Below are 25,862 nucleotides of genomic sequence, written 5' to 3' on the forward strand. Positions count from 1 at the left end.
AACGACAGATTATTAACTCCCCCTTGTGTCATTATCATCTGCCAGTAAACACAACACAGATAGCACATGGCTAACTTGTTAGCCGTGCCAGCCAGGGAGGAGGAGGCATGACAACGGCTCGGTTTCTGCCCCCTCAATGTCGTAACTCTTCTATTAGTTGGCTCTGGGTCAAACCACCGCGATGGGAAATGGCTGTGAATGTGCATGGCAGAGGAATTGCCCAATGCGAAGTTGCGAACTGTATAATCGTAATACTTTGGCACAAACCAACTATTGGTGAAGAACAATATTGATGTAACTAAGAGTTTCGATGAGTTAGCTATAGAGATTTAGAAGGAATAAGCTAAATCGTGAGGCGACAATTCCTCCTCCTCCAGTTCGCTGTTTCTCTTCTCCTGAGGAGATCAGTTTGTGGAGTGGGCGGTGGCTTCCAGGCGTGTGTGTGTGTGTGTGTGCGCGCGCGCGCGCGTGTGTGTGCGTGTGTGTTGGTGGCTGAGCCAATGGCGCAAGGGGAGGCAGTGTTGCCAGGTCCGCGAATTATAAGCGAGTTGGAGTGTGTGTAAGTTAACCTCGCCTTAGCTAACGCTAGACCTTTCTGGCCAAGATGGGAGAGTCGCGGCTCAGATTTGCGCACACCCTGATTGGTTCACCGATCTGTCCGTCAGCCCCGGTCTCTCCTCCCCCCCCCCCCAGTGCAGCACTGTTATTGTGTCGACCAGAAGCAGAAACCACTGGTTGCTGGAGTATACCATTCTAACGGACTGTCAAAGTTATTTCCACAGAGTCGGCACACGTTGGTTTTTTTCTTAGACGGTGTGGTGGGTTCTTCAGCCGTCCTCCTCATTTTCCTCGCATAGCCTCGTTTGAAGTTCCACTGATAATGATTTCATCACGTGTTATTTTGAGGGGTGCACAGTGCACACCGCTCAGAGCCCTGACGTCACATCATTTGAAGCGACGCCTACGCGGAAGGGTTGACTCCCACATTTAGGCCAGTGCAGCCCATGCATAAATCCAGGCTTTCATTTTTCGCGCAGACGAAATGAAAGCTTGGGTATCGAGGCTAACCTCGCCTCACCAGGCTTTCCACCTCGGAGGAAAGCCTGGTCTCTGTTTCATTTCGTTATATGATCCGCTCGGGAGCGGATGATATCGTTGACAGGTCGACAGGCAGGCAGGAACAACAAACACAAACTTCCTTTTCCCTCAAACCGGAAGAATAACAGTAAAAGCTCTCATAGCCTGCAGCTTTTATTGACAAAAATCGGTTTGAGGGAAAAGGAAGTTCGGGTTTGTTGTTCCTGGCTGTCGACTACAAAACAATACTACAACATGACGTAACGATATCATCCGCTCCCGCCCGGATCATATACCGAAATGAAATGGTGCCCAGGCTATGTGTAAGTAGTGTGTTGAAAGGTGTTTTTTGTGGGCTTTATGAAATAGACTTGGCAACCCACTCAGCAGCAAGACTAGCGGTGTCTATCTACCGGTCGCAAGTTTCCAGGGTAAACACTAACCAGAATCTTCCCTTCTTCTCTGGATGATCAAATGTGTGCATGAGTGTAACTTGAATGACTCTCTTTCTGTTCTCTGTACAGAAGCAATGATCTATGTCAGTAGCAGCTTTTACCCTGGATTTTCTTAGCTAGATTTGCTATACGGGTCAAAATGAGCAATACATCAAATCAGTACATTTTAGACAGCTGAGGACCAAGTAGAAATGTTGAAGTGTGCTTCAATGAAGTACTGCAAAAACAAACTAAAAACACACACAGTCAATCAAGTCAATTTATGTATCATTGCTGAATCAAAACAGTTTTCTCATCACAATTCAGGTCAAGATCATACATCATTCAGCCAACAATTCACCCATGAGCAGACAGCAAGGACACAATGCATTATGGGACGACAGCAAGGACACAATGCATTATGAACACTGTCCTTTACACAATGCATTATGGGAGCATTATTAACTGTTGTAATGCTACATTTTACTATTTAACTGTTTTAATGCTAATTACATATTGTACCATTTAACTGTTTTAATGCTAATTAATAATTGTACTATATTATTTTTTTTATTTTTTATTTTGTTTTTAATCCCACGATTTTGCAACCCATTTTTTCACCCAGTGTCAATTATCTAATCATGTAATGTAATACTCCCGAAAGTTATCAGAAATAAACCTGAGGTTTGCCCTCCCACATACAAGGGGTTTCACGCAGTGTTGGGCGCTACACTTCCTCTGCCAACCTGGGGAGAGCAACGGACTGACCTGATCCTTCCTTCTATGCATGAGGAGTCCATGCTGCTTCGAGTTTCCCCGGTTAGACATAGTAGTGTGTGGAAGGAACACGTTATTCCAACCGGTTCCTTTCCCCTCTATCAGTGGGAGTTTCCCCGGTTGGACGTAGCGCGTGGAAGGAACATGTTAATCCCATATATAAGAAAGGCTAGATGGCTCACGCATGCTGCTGGCCAATGGAGAGCGACATCACTACGTGGCGTCCATCTTGCTGCAGTCCAGCTCGCTCACTCATAGCATTGTGTCTATGGGGCATGTACTTTTTAAATATCCAGAACTTGTTCAATTTTCAACCGATTTTCAAACTGTTTGGTTTGTTATAAACATCAGAGACGTCAGCATACGTATACGCTTTTACATGACGTTCATATACAAAATTAACATTAAGCAGATAAGCGTCCTGAATCATGTCACAATGATAACATTTGTAATAAACCAGCCCATTTTTAAATCTGTCAAGATGTGTTGGAGTTATGAGTATTTGTGTTTGTGCTACCACAGAACTGTGTACTGTAGCACCGCAGCAAGATGGCCGCCGGTTGAACGACGTTGGAGACTCCGCCTTGAGCCATCTAGCCTTTATATATGTCTGTGGGCTGGTAGAGTACATAGAACTACACATCCCACAATGCTCTGGGCCACCTAGCCTTTATTATATGTCTATGGGCTGGTAGAGTAGCCTATATAGAACTACACATCCCACAATGCACGGGGCCATCTAGTCTTTATATTATGTCTATGGTTATTCCAACCTGTTCCTTTCCCCTCCATCAGGTGCCTCGGCTGACCAGGGGGAGGCAGTTTGGAGTATTTAACTGTTTTAATGCTAATTACGTGTTTATTATTTAACTGATTTAATGCAAACTCAAGGCTGAAGTGGACAAACAATCAAACAGTACAGCCTTGCCGTGTTAATTTTGTCGACTAAAACTATGAAGAAAAATGTTGGTTGACTACAACCTTTTCACAGAAGAAAACTAAGGTATGACTAAAACTAAGACTAATTTGACAATGATATTTTTTTCCACAAATAAAAACAAGACTAAAATGTTAAGGAGGGACTTGTATTTTGGCGGGACTTGATGGCGTCGTAAAGGCTGATTTTACACCTGGTTTCATGCTGAAAATAGCTTGTGGGGGGGAATCAATCGTACCAACACATAAGTTGCCTGGAAGTCATTGACTGACTGGCTGCTATTATTATTATTATTATTATTAGAGCTGTCAGCTTAAGCATGTATTAATCGTGATTAATCACCATTCAAACTACGTCCAAAAAGTTTTTTTTCTGTATATTGTTGTGGGAATGCAAAGATAAATGACAGATATACAATGCACATGTTTTACTCTTTATAACAGGATGGTGTCTCTCTGTCTCTCACATGTTATCATGGCGTATATCTATTCTACGTCCGAGCATAGACATGGTAACGCCCCGCCTGTCTCTGATTGGCCTACCGACACTGAGCATAGACATGGTAACGCCCCGCCTGCCTCTGATTGGCCTACCATAGACATGGTAACGCCCCGCCTGTCTCTGATTGGCCTACCATAGACATGGTAACGCCCCGCCTGCCTCTGATTGGCCTACCATAGACATGGTAACGCCCCGCCTGCCTCTGATTGGCCTACCGACACTGCCAGCCTTACCAGACGTATATGCTGGATAGTCTGCCGCGAGGTTACTCCGTGGTGGGAAATAAATAATACAAGTACGATATAATACAAGAGAATGACAGCTTGGCACGCGCAACAGTAACTTTTATTTTTGTAGAAGAGGCAAACTAATATTGTTTATGCCGTTGGCCTGTTTATTTGTATACATGTGTAAACTTGAAACATTATTGTACTGTAAAAATGTCTCTTTTCCCTTGATCTTTATCTTTTTTAGTATAATAGTATTAGTTTACTATAATTAGATTAATACCTTGATCTTTCTCTTTTCCAGTATAATAGTATTAGTTTAATACTAATCAACACTTTAATTTACAAGTTACTGTTGCGTGTTGCCATTCTCTTGTAGTTGTACTTTTATTATTTCCCACCACAGAGTACCCTTGTATCTCGGAGGACAGGCAAGACGGGCAGTGTCGGTAGGCCAATCAGAGGCAGGCGGGGCGTTACCATGTCTATGCTCGGACGTAGAATAGATATACGCGTTGTGTGATTTGAGCCTGCTGTGTAAATTGTACAGGGTCATCCAGATGCATTATGGGATGTATGAGGAAGGCCATCCAAGCATGCATTCATTGCGTTAAAACGTTTAATCTAAGCCAGTCAACTCAGTTATTTTGACAGCCCTAATGATGATATGACTATAATGTTCTGTTATTGACCTAAACAGTGTTATGTCAACAATGACAGTGTGATTAAAAGAGGTTATGTGTGCATCAGTGGACTTGACTTTACTTTGGAGTTTGGACAGATTTAGACTTTAGTTAAAGGACAACTTTAGTTTACTTTGGACAGATTTAGACTTTAGTTAAAGGACAACCTTAGTTTACTTTGGACAGGTGGAAGACTTTAGTTAAAGGACAACTTTAGTTTACTTTGCACAGGTGGAAGACTTTAGTTAAAGGACAACTTTAGTTTACTTTGGACAGGTGGAAGACTTTAGTTAAAGGACAACTTTAGTTTACTTTGGACAGATGGAAGACTTTAGTTAAAGGACAACTTTAGTTTTTTTTCAACCAAGAATCATGTTTTAGGTTATTAGAGAAGGTCAATATTTTTATTTTTCATTTGCTGCCTTTTTTCATTGTATTGATTTATATGTTTATATGATAAATATGTATTTTTTGTATTTATTTTCCCAAATTTTATAGAATTTTTCTAAAAAAGGTTGAGAACCACTGACAGAAACAATATGCAACACTGAAGTAACACGGACGTACGCCATATTAGTCCACTTGCCAGAATGTGATCATTTTGAGTACCGTAAAGTTTTATGCTAGAAATGTCAAGTATGGGACCCCATAATTTAGAAACTGCCGGATGCTAACTTGCATAATTATGTTGGGCCATTTCCATAATAGGGGGATGTGTGACCATACCATTAACAACCTATATAAGGAAACATTTAGAAAATGTCATCATGCTTTAAGTAGCATTTGACGTGTAAAACTAGGGGGTTTTCATGATTCTGAATCCATGCCAAGCATTCGAGAAAACACTCTTTGGGTTAAAAACGGCCATAGCCGTCATCATAAATGTGATGAGGTCATCACATCTGGGCACATTTGGGCAAGTAGCTATGGCCGTTTTTAGATGACTTTGGACAGGTGATGTTTTTAGATGACTTTGGACAGGTGATGTTTTAGATGACTTTGGACAGGTGATGTTTTTAGATGACTTTGGACAGGTGATGTCACTGTTATGACTTTGGACAGGTGATGTCACTGTTATGACTTTGGACAGGTGATGTCACTGTTATGCAACACGGGAGTAGCCGGGCCCGTTTTGACCTTTTCTTTCCGTAATCTTTGACTCGCGGGACATTGTGCCGTTTTGCAGGATGTGCCGCGAGATGCCGGGCGGTTGGAATGGTTACCCTAATTCTGATAGTCATAATCGGACACACTCTGTGTCCGACACGGTGAGCCATCGTGAGCCACGCAGCCAGCGATCCATTCCACATATCTGTGGACGTTGGCGTAGACACCAGGCACCTGACCGCTGCACGACCCGTTCACCCAGCTCACCAAGCCTGCAATGTAGTGAACACCATTGTCCTTGCAGATCAGCGGCCCGCCGGAATCTCCCTGTAACACACAGAACCATATTCACCCTGTAACACACACAGAACCATATGGACCACCCTGAAGACACAGAACCATATGGACCACCCTGAAGACACAGAACCATATGGACCACCCTGAAGACACAGAACCATATGGACCACCCTGAAGACACAGAACCATATGGACCACCCTGAAGACACAGAACCATATGGACCACCCTGTAACACATCAGTTTTTATTGATAACGAGCACCTTGTCGATCAGGCTTATCGAGCCGGGTTCTTATCGAGCCCACTATCGAGCATTTTCAATTATTTTGTGGAAATGATGGGAGACAATAATTTCTGAACAGAACCAGTATCTTTTGTGTGTCCTGTGTCCCCAGGAATCATAGCGCCCCCTGTGTCCCCGTGGAGCCTGCCTGCTCTCACAGTGCTATCAAAACGGTCTGGCTTTTGGTGGACTCAACTACAACAGTAACGTGCGCACGCATGCACACACACACACACACACACACGTGCGCACGCACGCACGCACGCACGCACGCACGCGCACACGCACACGCGCACACGTACATTACAGAAGTTGACTTTTCCCATGGTGTCTTCTGCACAGATCATGGTGTTGTCGACGCGCAGGGCTCCATAGACATCCGTACAACGCTGCTTAGACATCAGGGTAACGTCTCCATGGGACATTCTGTGTGGCCGGTTAGCTGAGGGACAACAACACACAGACAGGTGGTCAGGACACACAGACAGGTGGTCACAACAACACAGACAGGTGGTCAGAACAACACAGACAGGTGGTCAGGACACACAGACAGGTGGTCAGAACAACACAGACAGGTGGTCAGGACACACAGACAGGTGGTCAGAACAACACAGACAGGTGGTCAGGACACACAGACAGGTGGTCAGAACACACAGACAGGTGGTCAGAACAACACAGACAGGTGGTCAGAACAACACAGACAGGTGGTCAGAACACACAGACAGGTGGTCAGAACAACACAGACAGATGGTCACAACAACACAGACAGGTGGTCAGAACACACAGACAGGTGGTCACAACAACACAGACAGGTGGTCAGAACACACAGACAGGTGGTCACAACAACACAGACAGGTGGTCACAACAACACAGACAGGTGGTCACAACAACACAGACAGATGGTCAGAACACACAGACAGGTGGTCAGAACACACAGACAGGTGGTCAGAACAACACAGACAGGTGGTCAGAACAACACAGACAGGTGGTCAGAACACACAGACAGGTGGTCAGAACAACACAGACAGATGGTCACAACAACACAGACAGGTGGTCAGAACACACAGACAGGTGGTCACAACAACACAGACAGGTGGTCAGAACACACAGACAGGTGGTCACAACAACACAGACAGGTGGTCACAACAACACAGACAGGTGGTCACAACAACACAGACAGATGGTCAGAACACACAGACAGGTGGTCACAACAACACAGACAGGTGGTCACAACACAGACAGATGGTCACAACAACACAGACAGGTGGTCACAACAACACAGACAGGTGGTCACAACAACACAGACAGGTGGTCACAACAACACAGACAGGTGGTCACAACAACACAGACAGATGGTCACAACAACACAGACAGCTCAGCTAAAATAGTTTAAGCCATCCAGGATCCTGGAGAATCACGACCTGCATAAAACCTTTGATTCTGTGAAAAAAGTAATTATTATTATTATTATGTGCTGTTAACTTGTTTTGTATTATTTTGATTAGTGATGCTGAAATCAAACTGCACACGCGCACACACACACACACACACACACACACACACACACACACACACACACGCGTGAGTCCGTGGTGGGACTGGGAAATACATAATGCGCAGAAGAACTTGGCAGGCGACTGCGCGTTTTGTGGTGTGTGTGTGTGTGTGTGTGTGTGTGTGTGTGTGTGTGTGTGCGTGCCATTTCAGCTGTGTTTTTAAACCCAGTGTTGTGGCCGTCACATGTAACGGATGGCTACACATCGTAGTGGTATGTGTACTGCGCGCATGCACACACGCGCATGCACACACACGCACACACACGCGCACGCACACACACACACACACACACACACACACACACACACACACACACACACACACACACACACACACACACACACACACACACACACACACACACACACACACACACACACACACACTCTCTCTCTCTCACTTGTCAGTTAAAGTCCCCCCGTGTTGCGATACAGAAGTCCTCCACACAGTGTACTGTGAACCCATGTGTCTGCAGTGACACTGCGTTTAGGGGCAGCGGTGGCCGAATGGTTTGCGGAGCGGTCTTGTTATTGGAAGGTCGCCAGTTCGTATCCCCGGACCGGCACGTTAAAATTACCACCGCTGAAGTGCCCTTGAGCAAGGCATTGAACCCCTACCATGAAATGTTCTATGAGCAGGGTCTGGCTGTAAACAAGTTCGTCGAGCTTAGTCCATTCACCCTGGGTAAACAAAGAACTCTGCTTTACTTTGCTTTGTAAGCAGCTGTTTTGTGTTGCAGCGCGTTGTGTTCGTCTTGTTCTTCTTCTAATGTGTGTGTGTGTAGTGTGTAACTTCCGGTTGGCTTTTCGGAACTGCGCAATGTAACATGGAAACTCGTGGGTCACGTGGTGGGGTTAGAGCCAATGGAAGAGGGCATGTTAGTGTTGCCAGGTCCGCATATTGTAAGCGAGTGGTAGTGTGTGTAAGTAGCCTGTAGGAAGTCAGGGTTTGCGGGCTTGTTTTCTTAGGTGTGGCAACAAATTAGCAATGGTAGCCAATAGCAGTGTTGCCAGGTCCGCGAGTTGTAAGCGAGTTGTAGTGTGTGTAAGTAGCGTGTTGAATGGCATTTTTTCTGGGCTTGTTTTCATAGACCTGGCGACAGTGTTCCGTGTCTGTGTGTGTGAGTGTGTGCGTGCGGGGGTGTGGGTGCTTGGGGCGATAGTGTTTGTAGTAAAGAAATGCATTGCCGGCGTGAGTGTGGAAGGGAGGCGACTTTGGTGACAATGACCTCTTCCATACAGGAAAGGATTCCAAATAAACCAGCTGGCTTCTTCCTTTCCTTGCATTGTATTTTTGTTCTTTGATATGTATTGTCTATATTTTGTACTACATGCTAAATAAATAAACCTAAACCTAAACCTAAGTCCCCTAACCTCATATCAGTCTTCACCGGCCACGTAAGTCCCCTCATACCAGTCCCGTTATTTAGAGGTAATAAAGTTGGCACCTCAACAGAGTGCATTTCTATAGTTTAAGGTGTGATTAGTGGTAGTCAGTGGTTGGATACGTACCATCTTTAGTTTAAGGTGTGATTAGTGGTAGTCAGTGGTTGGATACGTACCATCTTTAGTTTAAGGTGTGATTAGTGGTAGTCAGTGGTTGGATACGTACCATCTTTAGTTTAAGGTGTGATTAGTGGTAGTCAGTGGTTGGATACGTACCATCTTTAGTTTAAGGTGTGATTAGTGGTAGTCAGTGGTTGGATACGTACCATCTTTAGTTTAAGGTGTGATTAGTGGTAGTCAGTGGTTGGATACGTACCATCTTTAGTTTAAGGTGTGATTAGTGGTAGTCAGTGGTTGGATACGTACCATCTTTAGTTTAAGGTGTGATTAGTGGTAGTCAGTGGTTGGATACGTACCATCTATAGTTTAAGGTGTGATTAGTGGTAGTCAGTGGTTGGATACGTACCATCTTTAGTTTAAGGTGTGATTAGTGGTAGTCAGTGGTTGGATACGTACCATCTATAGTTTAAGGTGTGATTAGTGGTAGTCAGTGGTTGGATACGTACCATCTATAGTTTAAGGTGTGATTAGTGGTAGTCAGTGGTTGGATACGTACCATCTATAGTTTAAGGTGTGATTAGTGGTAGTCAGTGGTTGGATACGTACCATCTATAGTTTAAGGTGTGATTAGTGGTAGTCAGTGGTTGGATACGTACCATCTATAGTTTAAGGTGTGATTAGTGGTAGTCAGTGGTTGGATACGTACCATCTATAGTTTAAGGTGTGATTAGTGGTAGTCAGTGGTTGGATACGTACCATCTTTAGTGTTGCCCCATCCAGAGATCACACACTGCTTTCCATCGGGGAAGATCTTCTTTGGCAGACAGGCAGTTTTAACATAGCTGGTTCCATTGGCACAGAATGCTCCGTTGGTGACACTCAGCTGGAGTAATGCTGACACAGTAAACACAATAGTTACATAATATTAGCATTAGTGAGGCGTAGGAGGTGCCCGGCCAGGAGTCAACCCACAGTGCCTAGTCCCTCCACGCGCCGGATGGCTCGCCCAGTACCGGATGGCCCGCCCAGTACCAGCCCATTACCGGCAGAGTAGTTCTGGAGCAGCGGTGTGTCCCTGGTTTTTTCCTAATGGGACCGAGGGTAGCTACTGGGACGTAAGTCGGGGCTTGATCACCCCAGCTGGGTCACCTGAGTGAGGGGTATGATGTTGGAAGACCTGAAACCCCGATGACCTTGGGATACATAACTGAGGATACGTCCCAGGTGACCTTGGGATACATCCCTGAGGATATGTCCCAGGTGATGACCTTGGGATACATCACTGAGGATACGTCCCAGGCGATGACCTTGGGATACATCACTGAGGATACGTCCCAGGTGATGACCTTGGGATACATCACTGAGAATACGTCTCAGGTGATGACCGTGGGATACATCACTGAGGATACGTCCCAGGTGGTGACCTTGGGATACATCACTGAGGATACGTCCCAGGTGATGACCTTGGGATACATCACTGAGGATATGTCCCAGGTGCATCAATGTGATGTTTTTAAGTTCTCTGACTGACATAATGTCATCATTTAGACTTTAAATGAGTGACATACAGTAAATGCATGGACCAATCAGAGACCTACAGTAAATGGATGGACCAATCAGAGACCTACAGTAAATGGATGGACCAATCAGAGACCTACAGTAAATGAATGGACCATTCAGTGACATACAGTAAATGCATGGCCTCACCAATGTCATTACTTCCAGTGCTGTTTCTGAAATCCACATGAATGAAGTCGCTCTCCACGGCGATGATCTGGTCTGACTCTTCATGGCTCCCATTGTCCACTCCCCCCACCACCACCTGCATGTCCATGGAGCTGTTACTGGAGAAACAACAGACAGTCAGTCATTAAGACCACCTGCATGTCCATGGAGCTGTTACTGGAGAGGAACAACAGACAGTCAGTTAACCCAGAGAGACATACATTATTCTGTCTCCAAAACTATGGAATGAACTTCCCATTGCAGTCAGAACTGCAGTCACTCCCAATCTAAACTATGGAATGAACTTCCCATTGCAGTCAGAACTGCAGTCACTCCCTGTCATGGAGACTTGTCCTACCTTAGTTTTCAAGTCGCCAGCGCGGAGACGGTGTAGCCTAGTAGTTGAGACGCACTTCAAGGGTCCATTGTTTGTGATCATACAGCGTTGTTTATAAAACAAACTCCAAAACGATCTGGCTTCTCTGTGTGTATGTGTGTGTGTGTGTGTGTGTCAGTGTAAATGTGAGAGTTCATTCAATATAACGTAACAAACTATTCTCTTCTTATTTCATTCTTATTTCTATTGTGTTAACTTGTGGACTTGTTATGTGGTCAAAAAACTATTTGCTGCCATCCTCGCTCACGCGTGTGCGTGTCCAAACATTTCTCCTCCTGTCACACCCTCTCTCTCCCTTATCAAGAGGTTCCATCCTGCTGTGTGAGCTGTGGGCCTGTGGCAACTATTCCATAGCCCAAAATGCGGGGGGCAGCAACGAGTGTCCAAGCAAACCAACAAATAAGATAGAAATAACTAAATTGGCTCTAACATACCGGCCCCTAATTGTTAGCCGTCTAGGAGATCAATTACTCAAAAAACAAAGAAATGAGCCACTAAATCAAAACAAATTAAATCCTTTGAAGTATGTGCTACATTCTGATTTCTATAAATGCACCTATCTTCAGTCTTCGGTTCTTTAGTGTTCAGCTTCTAAGAGAAGACACAGCTTATTTACTGGTCTCTCTAAGGTACTCGTTTTAGTCTTGACCCTTACACTTCGTACCAGACCTTTTGATCCGGGTAAGGTTTCAATAATTCGTCCCAACAGCCAAGAATTCCTTGGAGCGGTATCGTCCATAATCAAGACTAAATCGTCTTTGGTGAAGTTCCTTTTCGGTTTCAGCCATTTATTTCTCTCTTGCATAAGAGGGAGATATTCGTTAGTCCATCTCTTCCAAAAAAGGTCCGCAATATATTGTACTTGTCTCCAGCGTCGGCGTGAGTACAAGTCTACTTTCTTGAAGAGTCCTGGTGGCATTACTGGTTTTGTTTTTAGGAGGAGCAAATGGTTTGGAGTAAGAGGTTCCAGGTCATTGGGGTCGCTTGTCACTGTAGTGATCGGGCGGTCATTCATAATGGCCTCTACTTCACAGAAGGCAGTTTGTAGAGCCTCTTCATCCAATCGTTGTTCCTTCAGGACTGAAAGAAGGATTTTCTTGACCAAACAAATCAATCTTTCCCAAACGCCACCGTGATGGGCTCCAGTGGGAGGATTGAATGTCCATTTAATTCCTTCATTCAGCATTGTATTCTGTATCCTTGAGTGATCCAATTCCTTTAGAGCTTTTGATAGCTCTCGGTTTGCTCCTATAAAGTTGGTTCCATGATCTGATCTAAAGCTCGACACAGGTCCCCTTCGACAGCTGAATCTGCGTAAGGCATTTATGCAGGAATCGGTGTCCAGATAGCTTGCCACCTCTAAGTGGACAGCACGAGTCACCAGGCACGTGAAGATCACTCCGTAGCATTTGACCTGCGACCGGCCCCGCTTTACCTCGATTGGACCGAAGTAATCCACCCCCACGTGAGTAAAGGGCGGTTCATCTGGAGAAGCACGGTCACGTGGTAAATCCGCCATTTTCTGTTCTCCAGGTCTGGCTTGAAAGCGTCGACAGAAAACACAGTTCTTGATTACCTTTCTCGCAAAAGAGTTTGCACAAGGTATCCAACATTTCTGCCTGAGTCTGGAGAGCATGTGACTTCTTCCTGAGTGGCCGACCTGCTGGTGAATCTCCTGTAAGATCAGTTGAGAGATATGGGACTGTTTTGATAGAATGATTGGATTTTTTATTTCCATTGGCATAGCCGTCTTATTAAGTCTTCCTCCAACTCTTATAATGTCCGTATCCAAGATAGGGTCTAGCTTACGAATAGAGCTACTGGCTTTGATACACGACTTTCCTTGTTTTAACAAGTCCATTTCTTCTTTGAAGAATCGTTCTTGCTCAAAGTGAATGATGGATTTCTCTGCTTTAGCTAAGTCGTTGACTGTTAGGCTTGTCGTTTGATCTGGATCCATCACTTGGTTCTTAGGTGATTTGACTAGAGTCTGTTTGGGTCTTAGTCGCTGTTTTAGTGGTTTGTCTGAGGGTCTGAGCATGGTCCTTTGTTTTCTGCGTTTCTGTAGGAGTTCCTTGAACTTAAGTATCCAGCCTACAGCTCTCTTGAGTCTGTTCCAAGATGAGTAGTACTCAATGAATCTTCTAGTTGGGCTAATTTCATCCACCCTCAGAGTGTTAACGCTGATTTCCTTCCTTAGCTCAGGATCATCAGGAGATATGTGGTCGAGATCTTGAGGAATTGTCTTCCATTTAGTTTCTGCTTGAAACAGAAATTCTGGACCATGAATCCATCTTGTTGACTTTAGGAAGGCTTCAGCATTTAACCCTCGTGAGGCTTCATCAGCTGGATTTTCTTTTGATCTGATGAACCTCCATTGGTCTTTGTGTGATAGCTCACGGATCAAAGAAGTTCTATTAGCCACATAGATGTTGAATCTTCGGACTTCATTGTTGATATACTTCAGTACAGACTCACTGTCTGTCCAAAATACTGAAGGTTCCAATTCAATTTCCAGCTCCGACTTCAACAGTCTATCCATTCTGGCTGCGAGTGTGGCAGCGGCAAGCTCCAACCTTGGAATAGTCATCTGCTTCAATGGTGTTACTCTAGATTTCCCTATTAGGAATGCAACATGAACTTTTCCGGTTGTATTGGTTAATCATAGGTAGCTTACACTGCCGTAGCCCTTTTCGCTGGCGTCGCCGAAATGGTGCAGTTGAGCGGTCATAACTTGTCCAAAGGTCTTTGGCTTCCAACATCTGTCGATTTGGAATTCAGGTAGTTGCTCCACCTCAGAAATCCACTCTTTCCATGTGGTCACGTACACCTCAGGAATCACATCATCCCATCCACACTGCGCTTTGCAGAGTTCTTGGAGGATCTGCTTAGCCCTCAGGGTGAATGGAGCTAGGAACCCCAGAGGGTCATAGACGGAGCTCACAACTGATAAGATGCCTCGACGAGTGAGGGGTTTGTCCTTGAGAGTAACTTTGAAAGTGAATGTGTAATTTTCAATGTTCCATTGGACTCCGAGCGCTCTTTCTAGAGGAAGCTTTTCTCGGTCCAAGTCCAGTTCTTTGATCTGTTTGGCTTTATGCTCTTCAGGAATGGAAGAAAGTACAGCACGGCTGTTGCTGATCCATTTAGTTAGTTTGAATCCGCCCTGGGAACATAAGTCTCTCAGATCCTCACAGAGTGTGATGGACTGTCTTTCTGTTGCAACTGACTTCAGACAGTCATCGACATAAAAGTTCCTTTTAACTGTTCGGCTCACTTCTTCCCTGAACTTGTGCCCGTTGTCATCAGCAGTTTTGCGCAGAGCAAATGTTGCACAGGTTGGTGAGGATATGGCATCAAAGAGGTGAACAGTCATCCGGTACTCTCTAGGTTCTTGGTTGTGTCACCTTCTGGCCACCACAGGAACCGCAGGAGGTCCAAGTAATTTTGGTGGACGCGTGCCTGATGAAACATACCTTCTATGTCTGCCATCATAGCGATAGGCTCTTGGCAAAATCTTAGCAGAACACCGATTAGTGAGTTCACTGTTAAGTGATGTACCTTTAAATGTTGACGAACAGTCGAATACTACTCTGATCGTTTTCTTTCTCTTATGGTACACTGCATGATGGGGTATGTACCATATCTTGCCGTCTTCCCTTTGAAGCATTGGCCGTGGAACCTTTTCAGCATAGCCCTTCCTGATAACCTCCTCCATGAAAGTCCTATACTCCATTGCATAAGTTTCATCAGACTTGAACTTCCTGATCAGGTTCAGTGCACGTTGCTTTGCCATATCGCGGTTATTTGGCATAACCACGTTCCTGTTGCGCAGTGGAAGTGGCATGTAGTAGTGTCCATCCTGATGGGTTACAGAGCTAGTCATCAGCTGCATAAACTTGTGGTCTTCAGCAGACATGTCGTTTTCCTCATACGACGTTTTCTCTGGGAAATCATGGTTGTACTGCTGTACTAAGAGGTCCTTCAGCACTGTGACTGAGATACGATTCACTGTCACCTTTGACTGTCCAGAAGTCACTACAGAAGTGCGTGGTTCAAGCGGTCCATTGACCGTCCATCCAAATACAGTCTTCACTGCATATGGTCCATTCTCTTGGCTATTAATTATTTGCCATGGTTCAAGGGCTTTAGGCGCATTTACTCCAATAAGGAGTTCAACTTCCGCATCAATTTCCTGCAGCTTGACATCCTTCAAATAAGACCACTTAGCTAGATCTTTCTCTGTCGCTCTGTTTTCTTTTGATACCGGAATAGAATTCTGGGTGTAGACATGCGGGAGTTCGATAAAGACGTCACCATTCAAATTGCCTACTTCCAGTCCTGATAGTTCATAACTGGTGACAGTCTTCTCCTGTCCCATAGTTTCCAGGAGTATTTCAGTTTTACGTCCTCTAGCGTTCAACTGTCTTTTTAGTCTTTCTGTACAAAACGTCCCGGAGCTCCCCGGATCAAGAAAGGCATAGGCATAGACTGCCTTGCTTCCCTTCATGACCTTCACTTGCACCTGAACAATGGGGAGTGCACACTCTCTACCGGCCCCAGTTCTCATACCGGGTTTGAGTGAGACCTGAGCACTACTAATGAAAGCTTCTTTTGGCGCCACTTTATTTATATGCAAGAGTGTGGGATGTTTCCCTTGACATTCCTCACATGTCATCCTTTTCCTACAAAAATTACTCATGTGGCCCCTGACTAGACATCCGAAACAGAAGCCCTTTTTCTTTAAAAACTCTACTTTAGCAGTGTGTGGCTGCGTCCTCAATTTGTGGCAATCCATAGTGGGGTGTTTGCCTTCACAGAACACACACATCGCATCATAGGTAGGCGAGCTGTCACATTTGGGTGGCTTGTCATTTGCACACATTTTTATTTCGTCAGTCATAACGGCTACTGATGTAGCAAAGCTCTTTGATTTTGGCTGTTTGAACCTCCCATTGCAGTCAGAACTGCAGACTCACTCCCAATCTAAACTATGGAATGAACCTCCCATTGCAGTCAGAACTACAGACTCACTCCCAATCTAAACTATGGAATTAACCTCCCATTGCAGTCAGAACTACAGACTCACTCCCAATCTAAACTATGGAATGAACCTCCCATTGCAGTCAGAACTACAGACTCACTCCCAATCTAAACTATGGAATGAACTGAATGGAATGAACACACATAGCATCTTACATGCAGTGAGCAGCCGTGAGGACCCAACAGGACGCGATGAGGACGCCTCCACAGTGGTGTTCGAACGGATTCGACGTGCCTTTGCCTCTGCGCTGCAGAGACACCTGCCATGGATGCTCTCCAGGACGGGACAGAGTGCCTTCGAGGACCGCGAATGTAATCCCGTTCTGGTCTGTATGCCTGCCGCACTGGCCTGCAGGGTCAGATGGAGAGACAGAGCATGAGAACATTTATTTAATTGAACCTTTATTTTTACCAGTAAAAACACATTGAGACTGAGACTCTTTTTCAAGTGGGAACTGGCCAAGAGGCAGAAACCAAATGACACTTCAATGCTATGTCGTACATGTCAAATTATACATCCATGACATACTTCAAGAAACCGATACCACACATCTCCAAAATGGTACACTAACAGTGACCGGGCGCAAGAACATTGTGCACAGAGCAAATACACAATGTATATTATAAACAGGGAAAATATAAACATATGCTGTACAGTGTACAAAGGCTAGTACAGATCCGGACATGTGCAGGTGTTGGACTGTACATCTAAGATAATGCTTTTGAAACTTCTCAAAGGAACTTTCAAGGGCAATCTGGATTGCAGGTCATTCACAACAACTAGGGGCCAAAGAAAGCAAGATTTGAAGGCTGGCACTACAGGGTTAGACATTTGATCTGAGGTGTAGACCATTCTTCACCAAATTGAATTAGGAGGAAATGTTAGGAGGCAGATCACCAATAAATTAAGAATGGCTTTATAAATGAAAATTATGCCAATGATGCAGCCTGTGAGATGTTAATGAGAACCAACCGACTGCAGCATACAACGAATAACGATGTGTTCTGAAAGGTGAGCTAGTTATGAATCTACATATGAATATACAGCATTGTACAGATCAGTTAGATATGAATCTACAGCATGGTACAGATCAGATATGAATCTACAGCATGGTACAGATCAGATATGAATCTACAACATGGTACAGATCAGATATGAATCTACAACATGGTACAGATCAGATATGAATCTACAGCATGGTACAGATAGATATGAATCTACAACATGGTACAGATCAGATATTAATCTACAACATGGTACAGATCAGATATGAATCTACAGCATGGTACAGATCAGATATGAATCTACAGCATGGTACAGATAGATAGATATGAATCTACCGCATGGTACAGATCAGATATGAATCTACAGCATGGTAAAGATCAGATATGAATCTACAGCATGGTACAGATCAGATAGATATGAATCTACAGCATGGTACAGATCAGATATGAATCTACAGCATGGTACAGATCAGATAGATATGAATATACAGCATTGTACAGATCAGTTAGATATGAATCTACAGCATGGTACAGATCAGATATGAATCTACATATGAATCTACAGCATTGTACAGATCAGTTAGATATGAATCTACAGCATGGTACAGATCAGATATGAATCTACAACATGGTACAGATCAGATATGAATCTACAACATGGTACAGATCAGATATGAATCTACAACATGGTACAGATCAGATATGAATCTACAGCATGGTACAGATCAGATATGAATCTACAACATGGTACAGATAGATATGAATCTACAACATGGTACAGATCAGATATTAATCTACAACATGGTACAGATCAGATATGAATCTACAGCATGGCACAGATCAGTTATGAATCTACAGCATGGTACAGATAGATAGATATGAATCTACAGCATGGTACAGATCAGATATGAATCTACAGCATGGTACAGAGATATATGAATCTACAACATGGTACAGATCAGATATGAATCTACAGCATGGTACAGATCAGATAGATATGAATCTACAGCATGGTACAGATCAGATATGAATCTACAACATGGTACAGATCAGATATGAATCTACAGCATGGTACAGATCAGATATGAATCTACAACATGGTACAGATCAGATATGAATCTACAACATGGTACAGATCAGATATGAATCTACAGCATGGTACAGATCAGATATTAATCTACAGCATGGTACAGATCAGATATGAATCTACATATGAATCTACAGCATTGTACAGATCAGTTAGATATGAATCTACAGCATGGTACAGATCAGATATGAATCTACAACATGGTACAGATCAGATATGAATCTACAACATGGTACAGATAGATATGAATCTACAACATGGTACAGATCAGATATGAATCTACAACATGGTACAGATCAGATATGAATCTACAGCATGGTACAGATCAGATATGAATCTACAACATGGTACAGATAGATATGAATCTACAACATGGTACAGATCAGATATGAATCTACAACATGGTACAGATCAGATATGAATCTACAGCATGGCACAGATCAGATATGAATCTACAGCATGGTACAGATCAGATATGAATCTACATATGAATCTACAGCATTGTACAGATCAGTTAGATATGAATCTACAGCATGGTACAGATCAGATATGAATCTACAACATGGTACAGATCAGATATGAATCTACAACATGGTACAGATCAGATATGAATCTACAACATGGTACAGATCAGATATGAATCTACAGCATGGTACAGATCAGATATGAATCTACAACATGGTACAGATAGATATGAATCTACAACATGGTACAGATCAGATATGAATCTACAACATGGTACAGATCAGATATGAATCTACAGCATGGCACAGATCAGTTATGAATCTACAGCATGGTACAGATAGATAGATATGAATCTACAGCATGGTACAGATCAGATATGAATCTACAGCATGGTACAGAGATATATGAATCTACAACATGGTACAGATCAGATATGAATCTACAGCATGGTACAGATCAGATAGATATGAATCTACAGCATGGTACAGATCAGATATGAATCTACAACATGGTACAGATCAGATATGAATCTACAGCATGGTACAGATCAGATATGAATCTACAACATGGTACAGATCAGATATGAATCTACAACATGGTACAGATCAGATATGAATCTACAGCATGGTACAGATCAGATATTAATCTACAGCATGGTACAGATCAGATATGAATCTACATATGAATCTACAGCATTGTACAGATCAGTTAGATATGAATCTACAGCATGGTACAGATCAGATATGAATCTACAACATGGTACAGATCAGATATGAATCTACAACATGGTACAGATAGATATGAATCTACAACATGGTACAGATCAGATATGAATCTACAACATGGTACAGATCAGATATGAATCTACAGCATGGTACAGATCAGATATGAATCTACAACATGGTACAGATAGATATGAATCTACAACATGGTACAGATCAGATATGAATCTACAACATGGTACAGATCAGATATGAATCTACAGCATGGCACATATCAGATATGAATCTACAGCATGGTACAGATAGATAGATATGAATCTACAGCATGGTACAGATCAGATATGAATCTACAGCATGGTACAGATCAGATATGAATCTACAACATGGTACAGATCAGATATGAATCTACAGCATGGTACAGATCAGATAGATATGAATCTACAGCATGGTACAGATCAGATATGAATCTACAGCATGGTACAGATCAGATATGAATCTACAACATGGTACAGATCAGATATGAATCTACAGCATGGTACAGATCAGATAGATATGAATCTACAACATGGTACAGATCAGATATGAATCTACAGCATGGTACAGAACAGATAGATATGAATCTACAACATGGTACAGATCAGATATGAATCTACAACATGGTACAGATCAGATATGAATCTACAGCATGGTACAGAGATAGATATGAATATACAGCATGGTACAGATCAGATATGAATCTACAACATGGTACAGATCAGATATGAATCTACAGCATGGTACAGATCAGATATGAATCTACAGCATGGTACAGATCAGATAGATATGAATCTACAACATGGTACAGATCAGATATGAATCTACAGCATGGTACAGAGAGATATGAATCTACAGCATGGTACAGATCAGATATGAATCTACAACATGGTACAGATCAGATATGAATCCACAACATGGTACAGATCAGATATGAATCTACAGCATGGTACAGATCAGATATGAATCTACAACATGGTACAGATCAGATATGAATCTACAGCATGGTACAGATCAGGTATGAATCTACAACATGGTACAGATCAGATATGAATCTACAGCATGGTACAGATCAGATAGATATGAATCTACAACATGGTACAGATCAGATATGAATCTACAGCATGGTACAGATCAGGTATGAATCTACAACATGGTACAGATCACATATGAATCTACAGCATGGTACAGATCAGATAGATATGAATCTACAACATGGTACAGATAGATATGTATCTACAGCATGGTACAGATCAGATAGATATGAAAGAAAGAGACCAGTGACCATGCAGTTTTCTTTTTTTTGCGAGCTGAACATGCAAAACAAGCGTTGAATCTGTAGAAGCCCAAAGTGAATTTAAGGTTTTTGCACAAATTTATTTAAAATGTAGGTGTATATCCAACCAGAAACCAAGGTATTTAAAGTGCTCCACCCACTCGATGGAAGTTATATCTAGAGTGGAGAAGGTCACTGGAGCTGCAATAGTGCGTGGAGTGAACATAGCCGTGTTTTTTGCCGTTTAACAGAGAACCAGGGAGAGAACTGCATGTGTGCGTGCGTGCGTGCGCGTGTAATCTGCTACTTTAAGCAGAGTTTTACAATACATTTTAACAGTGATACGATACGTATCACGATACATGACGATATGATACATGGACGATATTGGTTCATTGTGGCGATACGATACCGTTCAATGATTTGAAATTGATACAGCAACTATTTAGCAAATACTGTAAATATGTGTGAAACGTGTGGATAGTACAGGTTTTTTAAGGGAAACATGTATTATTATGGATATGAATAAGTAAACAGTGATTCTCTGCCAAATAGATGGATATTGTATTTGAACATATATGGACAAACGGGAACAAAAATAATACACACATTTTTCGATAGACCAATTGTAGCTACTAGAGCGGTGCCCGTGGGGCCTCTACAGCAGTGCCCGTTGGGTACTGGCTTTCTTGGAAGGACTTCAAGTAAGGATCTTTTTATTTATTACTTGCGCAAGGAGAGCACCGTAGTATTGTGGTCGTGCTGGCTTTTATATATACTAGATGTTAGTATATATACTAGATGTTGATGGTGACATAATTAACACCTTAATTGCCCGGAGTTATTTAATCCATTAATTAAAGCAACGGAGCACTTTTACCGACGGACCGGATGTTGTTCCGGATGTGGATGTAGCAGCTAGATGTAGCCAAACCACTCTAGAGGCGATCGACAACAACGGGAGGTAAGAATAAATCTATCGCGACTAGCGACTGGACCACGGAGGGCCGTCTAACACAGGATCTTTTTTTATAATTAGACGGGATGATTTAGATCGCAAGTTATTAACGTTTTAAGATTTTCGTTGTCGTCGCCTAAACAGGGGGGGAACATTTTCGATGACGTCTCACTGTTGCGCAACATCGAGGATTGCGCAACCATTATTAAGTCACCATCAAAAGCCAGTTATAACCCGGCATTGATACATATCTTAATTAGGTCACCATCAACATTAGTATATATACCTCCGAGCATATACGCATCAAAAAGCCAGCCGACCACAGTATAGTACTTTCAACTTACATACATGTATACATACATACGTTACCTGTTACCCAACCAATATTGAAACATATCGTAATTACGTCACCATTGACAGCCAGTTATAACCCGACTTTAGTATTTAATTTCAATGTTTTACAGAGAGGCTGACAGTACTTGCGTGCTCTGCTTGCGCACTAGTAGGCCATAACCTACTTGTGTGCAACTCTACAGAGTGCAGTTCTAGTTCTTCTTAAAATCGCAAAATACAATGCACAAATACTTACTATTGATTAAATTGATAATTTACATTGCTAAACGATTCGATACCAATTATTTTCCATTGCAAAACAATACGATACAAAGTAAAAATGATACGATAGGATGTGCTGTTTAAATATATCAATATAGAATTCAACACTTTAAATTAAAATCTATAATTCGAGTATACTATATCGTTACACCCCTAGCTGCTACCATCTCACCGTTGGATCCCGTTGCCATTCCAGCAAGTTATGCAACAACATGTTGCCATTAAAATACTGCAACTGTATGGCTTTAGTCAAACAGAAAAATATAGCCTGTCGTCGTTAGTGAAACAATAATACCTACTGCAGAGAAGTATCTTCCCATTACGTCGCTCCTGTCCTCATTTGACCTCTCCCTATCTCCCTCTGCTCCCAACCACATCGCTGGTAATGTTCTGGACCTTGTGTGCTGCAGAGCCTGCTCTCCCTCCACACTCTCTGTTACCCCCTTAATTAGATCTGACCACCACTTCATAACCTTCTCACTCTCTCTCTCTACCCTATATTCAAACTAGGGGGTTTTCATGATGCTGAATCCATTCCAAGCATTAGTTTTGCAAAAAAAACACTCATTGGGCTTAAAACGGCCATGCCCACCTGCCCAAATGTGCTGACGTCATCACATTTGTGATGACGGCATTGGCCGTTTTTAGCCCAATGAGTGTTTTTATTTTTGCAAAACTAATGTTTGAAATGGATTCAGCATCATGAAAACGTCCTAGTTTGACACATCACATGCTACATAAAGCATGATGACATTTTGAATATTGTGCCTTCTATAGGTTGTAATTGGTATGGTCACATATTATGCCAATTGTGAAAATTGCTCAACATATGCAAGTTAGCATCCGGCAGTTTCTACATGCTGGGGACCCATACTAAACATTTCTAACATAAAACGTTGGTGTACTCAACATGTCCGGGTTCACAATGGGGCTCTATGGGCTGCAGGCTACTAGACTACATTGTGATACAATGAACAGCACAGCCACGATCACAACGGAATGATTATCTGCCGGGGTGGCCAAATGGTCAACACTACAGGTAATGAGCGGGTCCATTTGGATGACTTGGTTACACTCCCAACGAATTTGCAAAGTTTAAACCGTGCCAGACAAATACAACACGGTTTTTCGAGTCCCATTCAGCCCGGGACGGGTGAATTAGCAGCCACAACGTTACGTGTGCCGAGACCAGAAAATGGAATGAGCGGGTCCATTTATTAAGCAATATTACACGAGAGGGTGTGGGTTAACGTGATTATTGCCACGACAGTGGCCATCAGGAGTCAGGAGCATCACTGAAGTGGCAATAATCACGTTAAACCACACCCTTGAGTGTAATATTGCAATTATACAACAGTTACCCTTAAAACTACGAAAATCGCTGGAAAAAAAAGAATTTTAATGACAGATGTATAGTCACTACGACCACACATGTCCCAAGAAACTAGCTAGCCTAGCTACCGAGTTTGCTAGCGCTCTGGGAGAACAGAGCAGCTGAATTCTTTGTTTTGATTAGGTGGTGATTGAATGGTGCTGGTTTAACCCACGGCTAGAAGGCTGTTTCAACCAATCAGATTGCTTCCTCGAAACGACCTGTGGTATAATTGGCTATACTCCCAATTAAAGTTGACTGCCATCCCGTGCCGTCGGAAAAATAAAATGATAAATACATACAGGGATGCAAAGACAGTTTGTGACAAATGCACATTGTGTAATATTGATCTGCTTGGTCTATGAATGTGTTTGTATACGAGTGATATAAGTACATGTGAATCCCTGTCAGATTACTTTGAAGTCAACATGAACATTTCCAGTCCATGTGAGAGGTAATGGGTCTGATTGCCAGGTTAATTGACTGATTGATGCCACACTCTACTTTATTATTTGATTATTGAAATAACAGTTTGTTTTGTCCGTTGATTTGTTTTGTTTATAGGGAGAGAGATAGGGACAGCCTGTTTATGCCTCAAGTGTATTTTGTTTTCCATTTGCCGTAACAATTATTACCTTTGTGTGGCTTCAAAATAAAGTTTCACTAAGCTAAGCACCTGCCGATCCTGTTGATTTTCCTTTAGCTAATTATTTACCTTTAAGTAAAGGCTGATTGTTACAAGTTAATGACAGATGTCTGTCTGTCTGTCTGTCTGTCTGTCTGTCTGTCTGTCTGCCTGCCTGCCTGCCTGCCTGCCTGCCTGCCTGTCTGTCTGTCTGTCTGTCTGTCGGTCGATCAATCTTATATAATAACATTCATTCTGTGCCAACCCAACTTCCCAAGATCATCCATTAACAATGTGCTTCCAATCAATGATCTATTATATCGCATTAACCACACTGTACATCATTTCCTGTTCATACATTAGAACGGGTAAGGCCCTAGTAATAATAAAACATAACACTGACGAACGTGTACACTTACCTCCACATGTCAAACTAAAAGGTGTCATAAATGTATACACTTACCTTCACATTTTAGTTTTAAACGTGTCCATTTTCCAGCCACACAGGTTACATCGGGGCGTCCTCCGGTCGAGGTGTATCCCACCATGCAGTTGTAATACACCGTGGCTCTGGGTGCATACGCGCCTTTTAGCGCGCTGATCATGATGCTGTTCCTACGGTAGACCTCTGGAGGTCCGCAGTGGTTTGGACGCAGCGGAGCTGTGGAGAGATGTGTGTATTTTGTTTAGGATTTATTTTGTTTATTTGGATCCCCATTAGCTACTACCTTAGTCTTCCTGGGGTCCACACATAAAATACATTACATAATATGAATACATTTTACAAGACAGTAGGCTATAAGAAAAACAGTTAAAAACATAAAATACAACTAAATAAAAAACAAGTGATTAATACATATAACATCTCAACCACGAATACAATTTCAGTTTAGGTTACAGTATGAAAGATGTTAAACAGTGTGTTGGCCATAATCAAAAAGCAAGTGACATGAGATATTTCTTTAATATATTTTTAAAATCTGATTTACTTGTTACCCGTCTGATTTGTAATTTCACTAACTCCTTTTTTGCAGCACTAGCAGAACCTACCATTGGACAATAATCAAAATGAGTGAGGGCCAGTGTTTGCACAATTTGGGGAATACATTGTTGTGGTATATATTTGGTACATCTCTGTAATGGATATTTTAGAAT

The 25,862-nt window shown here is 42.7% G+C and overlaps 1 protein-coding gene across 1 annotated transcript; it reads right to left on the reverse strand.

The window, feature by feature from the left end:
• Positions 1-5,860: 5,860 nt before the first annotated feature.
• On the reverse strand, positions 5,861-14,998 carry LOC306927178 (chymotrypsinogen A-like; the record flags this gene model as incomplete). Its single annotated transcript, XM_079506864.1, has 6 exons — positions 5,861-6,070; positions 6,625-6,764; positions 10,141-10,278; positions 11,092-11,206; positions 14,184-14,416; positions 14,983-14,998. The coding sequence occupies 6 exons, from the start codon at positions 14,996-14,998 to the stop codon at positions 5,861-5,863; spliced, it is 852 nt and encodes a 283-aa protein (XP_079362990.1).
• Positions 14,999-25,862: the final 10,864 nt, after the last annotated feature.

This window comes from Electrona antarctica (genome assembly GCF_951216825.1).
Source record: "Electrona antarctica genome assembly, chromosome: 1".
Classification (NCBI taxonomy): domain Eukaryota; kingdom Metazoa; phylum Chordata; class Actinopteri; order Myctophiformes; family Myctophidae; genus Electrona; species Electrona antarctica.